This window comes from Ascaphus truei, chromosome 15, assembly GCF_040206685.1.
Source record: "Ascaphus truei isolate aAscTru1 chromosome 15, aAscTru1.hap1, whole genome shotgun sequence".
In the NCBI taxonomy this organism is placed as follows: domain Eukaryota; kingdom Metazoa; phylum Chordata; class Amphibia; order Anura; family Ascaphidae; genus Ascaphus; species Ascaphus truei.
This window is the reverse complement of record NC_134497.1, coordinates 4,245,202-4,260,276: the sequence shown is the minus strand read 5'-3', so window position 1 is coordinate 4,260,276 and position 15,075 is coordinate 4,245,202. Positions and strand designations below refer to the sequence as shown.

The 15,075-nt window shown below is 45.9% G+C and overlaps 1 protein-coding gene across 2 annotated transcripts in view; it reads right to left on the bottom strand.

The window, feature by feature from the left end:
• The window catches only part of HNF4A (hepatocyte nuclear factor 4 alpha), a 130,482-nt gene that overhangs the window by 51,822 nt on the left and 63,585 nt on the right, over positions 1-15,075 (bottom strand). Inside the window, exon 1 of one of the 2 annotated variants that reach the window (XM_075571309.1) lies at positions 14,098-14,312. The exons of the other annotated variant lie outside the window; for it this stretch is intronic. Within the exon in view, the coding sequence (XP_075427424.1) occupies positions 14,098-14,218 (121 nt within the window). The 5' untranslated portion in view covers positions 14,219-14,312. Of the gene's footprint in view, positions 1-14,097; positions 14,313-15,075 lie in introns of those variants that run through there. 2 annotated transcript variants of the gene reach the window in all.

Here is a 15,075-nt window from a genome sequence, read left to right as displayed (position 1 = left end):
GATACTCAGTGTATACACAGCTCATACTGCTGGTTAGTGCCGCGGATACTCCGTGTATACACAGCACATACTGCTGGTTAGTGCCGCGGATACTCAGTGTATACACAGCACATACTGCTGGTTAGTGCCGCGGATACTCAGTGTATACACAGCACATACTGCTGGTTAGTGCCGCGGATACTCAGTGTATACACAGCACATACTGCTGGTTACTGCCGCGGATACTCAGTGTATACACAGCACATACTGCTGGTTAGTGCCGCGGATACTCATTGTATACACAGCACATACTGCTGGTTAGTGCTGCGGATACTCAGTGTATACACAGCACATACTGCTGGTCAGTAACGCGGATACTCAGTGTATACACAGCACATACTGCTGGTTAGTGCCGCGGATACTCAGTGTATACACAGCACATACTGCCGGTTAGTGCCGCGGATACTCAGTGTATACACAGCACATACCGCTGGTTAGTGCCGCGGATACTCAGTGTATACACAGCTCATACTGCTGGTTAGTGCCGCGGATACTCCGTGTATACACAGCACATACTGCTGGTTAGTGCCGCGGATACTCAGTGTATACACAGCACATACTGCTGGTTAGTGCCGCGGATACTCAGTGTATACACAGCACATACTGCTGGTCAGTGCCGCGGATACTCAGTGTATACACAGCACATACCGCTGGTTAGTGCCGCGGATACTAAGTGTATACACAGCACATACCGCTGGTTAGTGCCGCGGATACTCAGTGTATACACAGCACATACTGCTGGTTAGTGCCGCGGATACTCAGTGTATACACAGCACATACTGCTGGTCAGTGCCGCGGATACTCAGTGTATACACAGCACATACTGCTGGTTAGTGCCGCTGATACTCAGTGTATACACAGCACATACTGCTGGTTAGTGCCGCGGATACTCAGTGTATACACAGCACATATTGCTGGTCAGTGCCGCGGATACTCAGTGTATACACAGCACATACTGCTGGTTAGTGCCGCGGATACTCAGTGTATACACAGCACATACTGCTGGTTAGTGCCGCGGATACTCAGTGTATACACAGCACATACTGCTGGTTAGTGCCGCGGATACTCAGTGTATACACAGCACATACTGCTGGTTAGTGCCGCGGATACTCAGTGTATACACAGCACATACTGCTGGTTAGTGCCGCGGATACTCAGTGTATACACAGCACATACCGCTGGTTAGTGCCGCGGATACTCAGTGTATACACAGCACATACTGCTGGTTAGTGCCGCGGATACTCAGTGTATACACAGCACATACCGCTGGTTAGTGCCGCGGATACTCAGTGTATACACAGCACATACTGCTGGTTAGTGCCGCGGATACTCAGTGTATACACAGCACATACTGCTGGTTAGTGCCGCGGATACTCAGTGTATACACAGCACATACTGCTGGTTAGTGCCGCGGATACTCAGTGTATACACAGCACATACTGCTGGTTAGTGCCGCGGATACTCAGTGTATACACAGCACATACTGCTGGTTAGTGCCGCGGATACTCAGTGTATACACAGCACATACTGCTGGTTAGTGCCGCTGATACTCAGTGTATACACAGCACATACTGCTGGTTAGTGCCGCGGATACTCAGTGTATACACAGCACATACTGCAGGTTAGTGCCGCGGATACTCAGTGTATACACAGCACATACTGCTGGTTAGTGCCGCGGATACTCAGTGTATACACAGCACATACTGCTGGTTAGTGCCGCGGATACTCAGTGCATACACAGCACATACTGCTGGTTAGTGCTGCGGATACTCAGTGTATACACAGCACATACTGCTGGTTAGTGCCGCGGATACTCAGTGCATACACAGCACATACTGCTGGTTAGTGCCGCGGATACTCAGTGTATACACAGCACATACTGCTGGTTAGTGCCGCGGATACTCAGTGTATACACAGCACATACTGCTGGTTAGTGCCGCAGATACTCAGTGTATACACAGCACATACTGCTGGTTAGTGCCGCGGATACTCAGTGTATACACAGCACATTCTGCTGGTTAGTGCCGCGGATACTCAGTGTATACACAGCACATACTGCTGGTTAGTGCCGCGGATACTCAGTGTATACACAGCACATACTGCTGGTTAGTGCCGCGGATACTCAGTGTATACAGAGCACATACTGCTGGTTAGTGCCGCGGATACTCAGTGTATACACAGCACATACTGCTGGTTAGTGCCGCGAATACTCAGTGTATACACAGCACATACTGCTGGTTACTGCCGCGGATACTCAGTGTATACACAGCACATACTGCTGGTTAGTGCCGCGGATACTCAGTGTATACACAGCACATACTGCTGGTTAGTGCCGCGGATACTCAGTGTATACACAGCACATACTGCTGGTTAGTGCTGCGGATACTCAGTGTATACACAGCACATACTGCTGGTTAGTGCCGCGGATACTCAGTGTATACACAGCACATACTGCTGGTTAGTAACGCGGATACTCAGTGTATACACAGCACATACTGCTGGTTAGTGCCGCGGATACTCAGTGTATACACAGCACATACTGCTGGTTAGTGCCGCGGATACTCAGTGTATACACAGCACATACTGCTGGTTACTGCCGCGGATACTCAGTGTATACACAGCACATACTGCTGGTTAGTGCCGCGGATACTCAGTGTATACACAGCACATACTGCTGGTTAGTGCTGCGGATACTCAGTGTATACACAGCACATACTGCTGGTTAGTGCCGCGGATACTCAGTGTATACACAGCACATACTGCTGGTCAGTAACGCGGATACTCAGTGTATACACAGCACATACTGCCGGTTAGTGCCGCGGATACTCAGTGTATACACAGCACATACCGCTGGTTAGTGCCGCGGATACTCAGTGTATACACAGCACATACTGCTGGTTAGTGCCGCGGATACTCAGTGCATACACAGCACATACTGCTGGTTAGTGCCGCGGATACTCAGTGCATACACAGCACATACTGCTGGTTAGTGCCGCGGATACTCAGTGTATACACAGCACATACTGCTGGTTAGTGCCGCGGATACTCCGTGTATACACAGCACATACTGCTGGTTAGTGCCGCGGATACTCAGTGTATACACAGCACATACTGCTGGTTAGTGCCGCGGATACTCAGTGTATACACAGCACATACTGCTGGTTAGTGCCGCGGATACTCAGTGTATACACAGCACATACTGCTGGTTAGTAACGCGGATACTCAGTGTATACACAGCACATACTGCTGGTTAGTGCCGCGGATACTCAGTGTATACACAGCACATACTGCTGGTTAGTGCCGCGGATACTCAGTGTATACACAGCACATACTGCTGGTTAGTAACGCGGATACTCCGTGTATACACAGCACATACTGCTGGTTACTGCCGCGGATACTCCGTGTATACACAGCACATACTGCTGGTTAGTGCCGCGGATACTCAGTGTATACACAGCACATACCGCTGGTTAGTGCCGCGGATACTCAGTGTATACACAGCACATACTGCTGGTTAGTGCCGCGGATACTCCGTGTATACACAGCACATACTGCTGGTTAGTGCCGCGGATACTCAGTGTATACACAGCACATACTGCTGGTTAGTGCCGCGGATACTCAGTGTATACACAGCACATACTGCTGGTTAGTGCCGCGGATACTCAGTGTATACACAGCACATACTGCTGGTTAGTGCCGCGGATACTCAGTGTATACACAGCACATACCGCTGGTTAGTGCCGCGGATACTCAGTGTATACACAGCACATACTGCTGGTTAGTGCCCGGATACTCAGTGTATACACAGCACATACTGCTGGTTAGTGCCGCGGATACTCAGTGTATACACAGCACATACTGCTGGTTAGTGCCGCGGATACTCAGTGCATACACAGCACATACTGCTGGTTAGTGCCGCGGATACTCAGTGTATACACAGCACATACTGCTGGTTAGTGCCGCGGATACTCAGTGCATACACAGCACATACTGCTGGTTAGTGCCGCGGATACTCAGTGCATACACAGCACATACTGCTGGTTAGTGCCGCGGATACTCAGTGTATACACAGCACATACTGCTGGTTAGTGCCGCGGATACTCAGTGTATACACAGCACATACTGCTGGTTAGTGCCGCGGATACGCAGTGTATACACAGCACATACTGCTGGTTAGTGCCGCGGATACTCAGTGTATACACAGCACATACTGCTGGTTAGTGCCGCGGATACTCAGTGTATACACAGCACATACTGCTGGTTAGTGCCCGGATACTCAGTGTATACACAGCACATACTGCTGGTTAGTGCCGCGGATACTCAGTGTATACACAGCACATACTGCCGGTTAGTGCTGCGGATACTCAGTGTATACACAGCACATACTGCTGGTTAGTGCCGCGGATACTCAGTGTATACACAGCACATACTGCTGGTTAGTGCCGCGGATACTCAGTGTATACACAGCACATACTGCTGGTCAGTGCCGCGGATACTCAGTGTATACACAGCACATACTGCTGGTTAGTGCTGCGGATACTCAGTGTATACACAGCACATACTGCTGGTTAGTGCCGCGGATACTCAGTGTATACACAGCACATACTGCTGGTTAGTGCCGCGGATACTCAGTGTATACACAGCACATACTGCTGGTTAGTGCTGCGGATACTCAGTGTATACACAGCACATACTGCTGGTTAGTGCCGCGGATACTCAGTGTATACACAGCACATACTGCTGGTTACTGCCGCGGATACTCAGTGTATACACAGCACATACTGCTGGTTAGTGCCGCGGATACTCAGTGTATACACAGCACATACTGCTGGTTAGTAACGCGGATACTCAGTGTATACACAGCACATACTGCTGGTTAGTGCCGCGGATACTCAGTGTATACACAGCACATACTGCTGGTTAGTGCCGCGGATACTCAGTGTATACACAGCACATACTGCTGGTTAGTGCCGCGGATACTCAGTGTATACACAGCACATACTGCTGGTTAGTGCCGCGGATACTCAGTGTATACACAGCACATACTGCAGGTTAGTGCCGCGGATACTCAGTGTATACACAGCACATACCGCTGGTTAGTGCCGCGGATACTCAGTGTATACACAGCACATACTGCTGGTTAGTGCCGCGGATACTCAGTGTATACACAGCACATACTGCTGGTCAGTAACGCGGATACTCAGTGTATACACAGCACATACTGCAGGTTAGTGCCGCGGATACTCAGTGTATACACAGCACATACTGCTGGTTAGTGCCGCGGATACTCAGTGTATACACAGCACATACTGCTGGTTAGTGCCGCGGATACTCAGTGTATACACAGCACATACTGCTGGTCAGTAAGGCGGATACTCAGTGTATACACAGCACATACTGCAGGTTAGTGCCGCGGATACTCAGTGTATACACAGCACATACTGCTGGTTAGTGCTGCGGATACTCAGTGTATACACAGCACATACTGCTGGTTAGTGCCGCGGATACTCAGTGTATACACAGCACATACTGCTGGTCAGTAACGCGGATACTCAGTGTATACACAGCACATACTGCAGGTTAGTGCCGCGGATACTCAGTGTATACACAGCACATACCGCTGGTTAGTGCCGCGGATACTCAGTGTATACACAGCACATACTGCTGGTTAGTGCCGCGGATACTCAGTGTATACACAGCACATACTGCTGGTTAGTGCCGCGGATACTCAGTGTATACACAGCACATACTGCTGGTTAGTGCCGCGGATACTCAGTGTATACACAGCACATACTGCTGGTTAGTGCCGCGGATACTCAGTGTATACACAGCACATACTGCTGGTTAGTGCCGCGGATACTCAGTGTATACCCAGCACATACTGCTGGTTAGTGCCGCGGATACTCAGTGTATACACAGCACATACTGCCGGTTAGTGCCGCGGATACTCAGTGTATACACAGCACATACTGCTGGTTAGTGCCGCGGATACTCAGTGTATACACAGCACATACTGCTGGTTAGTGCCGCGGATACTCAGTGTATACACAGCACATACTGCTGGTTAGTGCCGCGGATACTCAGTGTATACACAGCACATACTGCTGGTTAGTGCCGGGGATACTCAGTGTATACACAGCACATACCGCTGGTTAGTGCCGCGGATACTCAGTGTATACACAGCACATACTGCTGGTTAGTGCCGCGGATACTCAGTGTATACACAGCTCATACTGCTGGTTAGTGCCGCGGATACTCAGTGTATACACAGCACATACTGCTGGTTAGTGCCGCGGATACTCAGTGTATACACAGCACATACTGCTGGTTACTGCCGCGGATACTCAGTGTATACACAGCACATACCGCTGGTGAGTGCCGCGGATACTCAGTGTATACACAGCACATACTGCTGGTCAGTGCCGCGGATACTCAGTGTATACACAGCACATACTGCTGGTTAGTGCCGCGGATACTCAGTGTATACACAGCACATACTGCTGGTTAGTGCCGCGGATAATCAGTGTATACACAGCACATACTGCTGGTTAGTGCCGCGGATACTCAGTGTATACACAGCACATACTGCTGGTTAGTGCCGCGGAAACTCAGTGTATACACAGCACATACTGCTGGTCAGTGCCGCGGATACTCAGTGTATACACAGCACATACTGCTGGTTAGTGCCGCGGATAATCAGTGTATACACAGCACATACTGCTGGTTAGTGCCGCGGATACTCAGTGTATACACAGCACATACTGCTGGTTAGTGCCGCGGATACTCAGTGTATACACAGCACATACTGCTGGTTAGTGCCGCGGATACTCAGTGTATACACAGCACATACTGCTGGTTAGTGCCGCGGATACTCAGTGTATACACAGCACATACTGCTGGTTAGTGCCGCGGATACTCAGTGTGTACACAGCACATACTGCTGGTTAGTGCCGCGGATACTCAGTGTATACACAGCACATACTGCTGGTTAGTGCCGCGGATACTCAGTGTATACACAGCACATACTGCTGGTTAGTGCCGCGGATACTCAGTGTATACACAGCACATACTGCTGGTTAGTGCCGCGGATACTCAGTGTATACACAGCACATACTGCTGGTTAGTGCCGCGGATACTCAGTGTATACACAGCACATACTGCTGGTTAGTGCCCGGATACTCAGTGTATACACAGCACATACTGCTGGTTAGTGCCGCGGATACTCAGTGTATACACAGCACATACTGCTGGTTAGTGCCGCGGATACTCAGTGTATACACAGCACATACTGCTGGTTAGTGCCGCGGATACTCAGTGTATACACAGCACATACTGCTGGTTAGTGCCGCGGATACTCAGTGTATACACAGCACATACTGCTGGTTAGTGCCGCGGATACTCAGTGTATACACAGCACATACCGCTGGTCAGTGCCGCGGATACTCAGTGTATACACAGCACATACTGCTGGTTAGTGCCGCGGATACTCAGTGTATACACAGCACATACTGCTGGTTAGTGCCGCGGATACTCAGTGTATACACAGCACATACTGCTGGTTACTGCCGCGGATACTCAGTGTATAAACAGCACATACTGCTGGTTAGTGCCGCGGATACTCAGTGTATACACAGCACATACTGCTGGTTAGTGCCGCGGATACTCAGTGTATACACAGCACATACTGCTGGTTAGTGCCGCGGATACTCAGTGTATACACAGCACATACTGCTGGTTAGTGCCGCGGATACTCAGTGTATACACAGCACATACTGCTGGTTAGTGCCGCGGATACTCAGTGTATACACAGCACATACTGCTGGTTACTGCCGCGGATACTCAGTGTATACACAGCACATACCGCTGGTGAGTGCCGCGGATACTCAGTGTATACACAGCACATACTGCTGGTCAGTGCCGCGGATACTCAGTGTATACACAGCACATACTGCTGGTTAGTGCCGCGGATACTCAGTGTATACACAGCACATACTGCTGGTTAGTGCCGCGGATACTCAGTGTATACACAGCACATACTGCTGGTCAGTGCCGCGGATACTCAGTGTATACACAGCACATACTGCTGGTTAGTGCCGCGGATAATCAGTGTATACACAGCACATACTGCTGGTTAGTGCCGCGGATACTCAGTGTATACACAGCACATACTGCTGGTTAGTGCCGCGGATACTCAGTGTATACACAGCACATACTGCTGGTTAGTGCCGCGGATACTCAGTGTATACACAGCACATACTGCTGGTTAGTGCCGCGGATACTCAGTGTGTACACAGCACATACTGCTGGTTAGTGCCGCGGATACTCAGTGTATACACAGCACATACTGCTGGTTAGTGCCGCGGATACTCAGTGTATACACAGCACATACTGCTGGTTAGTGCCGCGGATACTCAGTGTATACACAGCACATACTGCTGGTTAGTGCCCGGATACTCAGTGTATACACAGCACATACTGCTGGTTAGTGCCGCGGATACTCAGTGTATACACAGCACATACTGCTGGTTAGTGCCGCGGATACTCAGTGTATACACAGCACATACTGCTGGTTAGTGCCGCGGATACTCAGTGTATACACAGCACATACTGCTGGTTAGTGCCGCGGATACTCAGTGTATACACAGCACATACTGCTGGTTAGTGCCGCGGATACTCAGTGTATACACAGCACATACCGCTGGTCAGTGCCGCGGATACTCAGTGTATACACAGCACATACTGCTGGTTAGTGCCGCGGATACTCAGTGTATACACAGCACATACTGCTGGTTAGTGCCGCGGATACTCAGTGTATACACAGCACATACTGCTGGTTACTGCCGCGGATACTCAGTGTATACACAGCACATACTGCTGGTTAGTGCCGCGGATACTCAGTGTATACACAGCACATACTGCTGGTTAGTGCCGCGGATACTCAGTGTATACACAGCACATACTGCTGGTTAGTGCCGCGGATACTCAGTGTATACACAGCACATACTGCTGGTTAGTGCCGCGGATACTCAGTGTATACACAGCACATACTGCTGGTTAGTGCCGCGGATACTCTGTGTATACACAGCACATACTGCTGGTTAATGCCGCGGATACTCCGTGTATACACAGCACATACTGCTGGTCAGTGCCGCGGATACTCAGTGTATACACAGCACATACTGCTGGTTAGTGCCGCGGATACTCAGTGTATACACAGCACATACTGCTGGTCAGTAACGCGGATACTCAGTGTATACACAGCACATACTACTGGTTAGTGCCGCGGATACTCAGTGTATACACAGCACATACTGCTGGTTAGTGCCGCGGATACTCAGTGTATACACAGCACATACTGCTGGTTAGTGCCGCGGATACTCAGTGCATACACAGCACATACTGCTGGTTAGTGCCGCGGATACTCAGTGTATACACAGCACATACCGCTGGTTAGTGCCGCGGATACTCAGTGTATACACAGCACATACTGCTGGTTAGTGCCGCGGATACTCAGTGTATACACAGCACATACTGCTGGTTAGTGCCGCGGATACTCAGTGTATACACAGCACATACTGCTGGTTAGTGCCGCGGATACTCAGTGTATACACAGCACATACTGCTGGTTAGTGCCGCGGATACTCCGTGTATACACAGCACATACTGCTGGTTAGTGCCGCGGATACTCAGTGTATACACAGCACATACTGCTGGTTAGTGCCGCGGATACTCCGTGTATACACAGCACATACTGCTGGTTAGTGCCGCGGATACTCAGTGTATACACAGCACATACTGCTGGTCAGTGCCGTGGATACTCCGTGTATACACAGCACATACTGCTGGTCAGTGCCGCGGATACTCCGTGTATACACAGCACATACTGCTGGTTAGTGCCGCGGATACTCAGTGCATACACAGCACATACTGCTGGTTAGTGCCGCGGATACTCAGTGTATACACAGCACATACTGCTGGTTAGTGCCGCGGATACTCAGTGTATACACAGCACATACTGCTGGTTAGTGCCGCGGATACTCAGTGTATACACAGCACATACTGCTGGTTAGTGCCGCGGATACTCAGTGTATACACAGCACATACTGCTGGTTAGTGCCGCGGATACTCAGTGTATACACAGCACATACTGCTGGTTAGTGCCGCGGATACTCAGTGTATACACAGCACATACTGCTGGTCAGTGCCGCGGATACTCCGTGTATACACAGCACATACTGCTGGTTAGTGCCGCGGATACTCAGTGTATACACAGCACATACTGCTGGTTAGTGCCGCGGATACTCAGTGTATACACAGCAGAAAGCGCTTGGGGCCTCTCTTGAAAAGCAGGAAACGTGCAATTTTCACCGACATTGCATAGCCTGCGGCTATAGCGTTTCTGCCATTATATAGCGAGATATTAGACTTTGCAAATTTGGGACTTTAAAAATATATCAAACATTCGTAAGTATGTATATGTAAGTATGTATGTATACATGTAAGTATGTATGTATACATGTAAGTATATATGTATACGTAAGTATGTATGTATATGTAAGTATGTATACATGTAAGTATGTATGTATACGTAAGTATGTATGTATATGTAAGTATGTATGTATACATGTAAGTATGTATGTATATGTAAGTATGTATACATGTAAGTATGTATGTATAAGTAAGTATGTATGTATATGTAAGTATGTATACATGTAAGTATGTATGTATAAGTAAGTATGTATGTATATGTAAGTATGTATGTATACACGTAAGTATGTATGCATACATGTAAGTATGTATGTATATGTAAGTATGTATGTATACGTAAGTATGTATGCATACATGTAAGTATGTATGTATATGTAAGTATGTATGTATACGTAAGTATGTATGTATACGTAAGTATGTATGTATACATGTAAGTATGTATGTATACATGTAAGTATCTATGTATATGTAAGTATGTATGTATACATGTAAGTATGTATGTATATGTAAGTATGTATGTATACATGTAAGTATGTATGTATATGTAAGTATGTATGTATATGTAAGTATGTATGTATACGTAAGTATGTATGTATATGTAAGTATGTATGTATACATGTAAGTATCTATGTATATGTAAGTATGTATGTATACATGTAAGTATGTATGTATATGTAAGTATGTATGTATACATGTAAGTATGTATGTATACGTAAGTATGTATGTATATGTAAGTATGTATGTATACATGTAAGTATGTATGTATAAGTAAGTATGTATGTATAAGTAAATATGTATGTATATGTAAGTATGTATGTATACATGTAAGTATGTATGTATATGTAAGTATGTATGTATACATGTAAGTATGTATGTATAAGTAAGTATGTATGTATATGTAAGTATGTATGTATACATGTAAGTATGTATGTATACATGTAAGTATGTATGTATACATGTAAGTATGTATGTATATGTAAGTATGTATGTATACGTAAGTATGTATGTATACATGTAAGTATGTATATGTAAGTATGTATGTATACATGTAAGTATGTATGTATACATGTAAGTATCTATGTATATGTAAGTATGTATGTATACATGTAAGTATGTATGTATATGTAAGTATGTATAAGTATGTGTGTATATATAAGTATGTGTGTATATATGTAAGTATATATAAAAGTATGTATATATGTAAGTATGTATATATATATGGGAGAAGGAGCGGATCAGTGAGTAAAGACACTGACTGGCACTGAGTGTGAAGCAGGGGAACCTGGTTTAATTCCAGGTGTCGGCTCCTTGTGACCTTGGGGACGTCACTTTATCTCCCTGTGCCTCAGGCACCAAATAACATAGATTGTAAGCTCTATGGGGCAGGGAGTATGTCTGCAAAGTGTCTCTGAAAAGCACTACGTAAAATCTAGCAGCGCTTTACAAGAACAAGCTATTATTAATGAATGTAAGTATATACAGTATGTATATCCTTATTTATATAGCGCCATCCTTGTACACAGCGCGTCACAGCAGTAATACACGGAACCTAATAATATAACACAGACTGGGAATAAGCACTTCAGATATGGAACTAACATTAGGAAAAGGAGTCCCTGCCCTGAAGAGCTTACACTCTAAGTAGAAAGGGTCACATGCACACGTCTCTACAGAGGGCCAAAATCTCTCATGCATTCTGTCCGAAATACCCAGGCATGTCCCTCAATTTAAACGTGTATACCTGTACAACCACCTGTACATCTCTACACATGTACACATGTACACATGTACACATGTACACCTGTACAACCACCTGTACATCTCTACACTTGTACACCTGTACATCTCTACACTTCTACACCTGTACAACTAATTAGCTGATAATCTTCGGTGTTCAAGCCTCCGAAAATCAAAGCAGCTTTTTTTTTAACCCAATGATTGCTTGAAAGTTTGCTTTGCCAATAAAACAAAATCTCATGAATTCATCGATTCCGACATTTACTTTTACTGTATGCCTGGTGCTCTTATCACATGGGGAAAAATAAATAAATATATATATATATTATACATATACATACATAAATACACACACATAGGCCCTCTTACAGGATTGCGTTGGAAGCGCAGAGGGAAATTCTGGCGGAGGAAGGGGGCTCAGTACATCCGTCTTCTCCTGTGCCCAGGACTAGTTCTGCCGCCCGTCACGTATTAATATATATTTATTTAAATATATTCTATATATGTCCGTAAGATTGAGGCACCCCAAACCAAGAGGTATGTTGTGGGTGTACTGTATAAAGCAGGGGTAGCCGGGCATAATAAGTAGACATGAATCACAGGCCCAAGAAGTGATACATTTATAGTGCCGACATTTCTGGTTAACAATAAAAAAAATGTTGTACTGTATGGCGAATCGAAACGTCGGACTAATAAATTAATCACTTCTTCATATTGGAGTGCCTGTGAGCCATGTGTGTATGTGCGTGTGTAATTATGTATGTGTGTGTGATTATATATACACTCCGCCGAGGAAGGTCCTTTCTGGACCGAAACGTTGGACTAAGTGTGCTTGTATACCAGCTTTAATACAGGGTTTTCTTTGCATTATTACCACTGAGCGCTGGTCTTTGTTTACTCTTTTGCGGTTGACAACATTTTATTATTGATTTCTATAGAACATGCACCGCACCATATCGCTGCATTCGGAGTGCCACTGTCTATCTATCTATCTATCTATCTATCTATCTATCTATCTATCTATCTATCTATCTTATCTATCTATTGTATCTATCTATTGTATCTATCTATCTATTGTATCTATCTATCTATCTATCTATCTATCTATCTATCTATCTATCTATCTATCTATCTATCTATCTATCTATCTATCTATCTATCTATCTACTGTATCTATCTATCTATCTATCTATCTATCTATCTATCTATCTATCTATCTATCTATATCTATCTACTCTATCTATCTCTAGATGTGTGTGTTTGCATGTATGTATGTATGTATGTATGTATGCATGTATGTATATATACACACACACACACACACAAAGAGCAATACACACTTATATTATATATTAATATATACTGTTAAGCACAACGGTCACTGGCGGACTTAAATAGAAATGCAATAATTAAGACGATCAATAAAAACAAAACATTATTCTTACTCAACGAAATGAAACGAAACCAGTATGTTTAGCAAAACACATTCATGTATATTACGCCCTTTTCTTTCCGCACCGGGCATCTAACATGGAAAACCCACGGGTAGATCACCACTTGTTTCATTTAGATCAGGGGTTGGCAGCTCCAGTCCTCAAGGGCCACCAACAGGCCAGGTTTTCAGGATATCCCTGCTTCAGGCAGTCTTCGACTGAGCCCCTGATCGAGCCACCTGTGCTGAAGCAGGGATATCCTGTAAACCTGACCTGCTGGAGGCCCTTGAGGACTGGAGTTGCCCCATCCCCTGATTTAGATGTTAGAACCCGGGTTCTCTGCCCGCTGCCTCCGATACACTGGACGTGAACGCCGGGCATGACACGAGAGACGCCTTACCATTCCCCATGGACAACACCTGCATGTTTTCAAACTCCAGCGTGGTGTAAGCTGGATCCAGCGCTTCAGCGTAGTCTGCCATGTCCATGTCTATCAGAGCTTTAGAAAGTCTCATTATCATCAGCAAACAGCGGCTCGTTCCACCAGTTGGAGGTTATTGGCCCTTAGACGTCGCTGCCTTGCAGTCTGTCCCCTATCTGCTGCCTTACATTTGCAATATTCCTCTGCACAGATTAGCACAGCTCCAAGGCCTATAGTTCTCCTAGGGGTGGAGTCCGCAGAGTTAATTTTTAATCCACCCACCTATTGATGTACATTGTATAACCCTTTTTTTTTACCTTCTCTCTCTCTCTCTCTGTTAGATAAAGCCTCTGTGAGGATTTTTATGGTTTAATTGACACATACTTTGCTAGTTTCGCGCAGTTCCATGTGCGCTGGGCGACACTATAGTGAAAGCAGGCAAGGTATATATATTTGTGCATGTTGGATATATACCGCTGACCTTCTAACATACAGGTTAAATTGTAAGCTCTTCGGGGCAGGGACTCCTTTTTCTACTTTTATGTCTGACGCGCTTATTCCTATATGTCAGGTGTGTTACTGCAGTGACGCGCTATGTACATGGATGGCGCTATATAAATAAAGGTATACATAGATACTCAACATACAACATGTATGCAACTGTACATATGTTACGGAGATGACAACCTGTACGGACAAAAGTTTTCATGTTCTGGACCCCCCCATAAGAACTACATTTTAATATAAAAATAGTGACTTTGGTGACCACAGTAGATGCTAAAAATCAGTGAAACTGACCCAAAATCAGTGAGTCACAAAATCAGTTAACATGGCAATAGATTGAAGACTTTCTCTGTCATTGCTACTTGTTTGTTTCCGTTCTGGTTCATAGGTTTTGCGAAAAGCTACCTGGAATTACAGTAGTATAATAAGCAGTATTGCAAAATATACACTTAC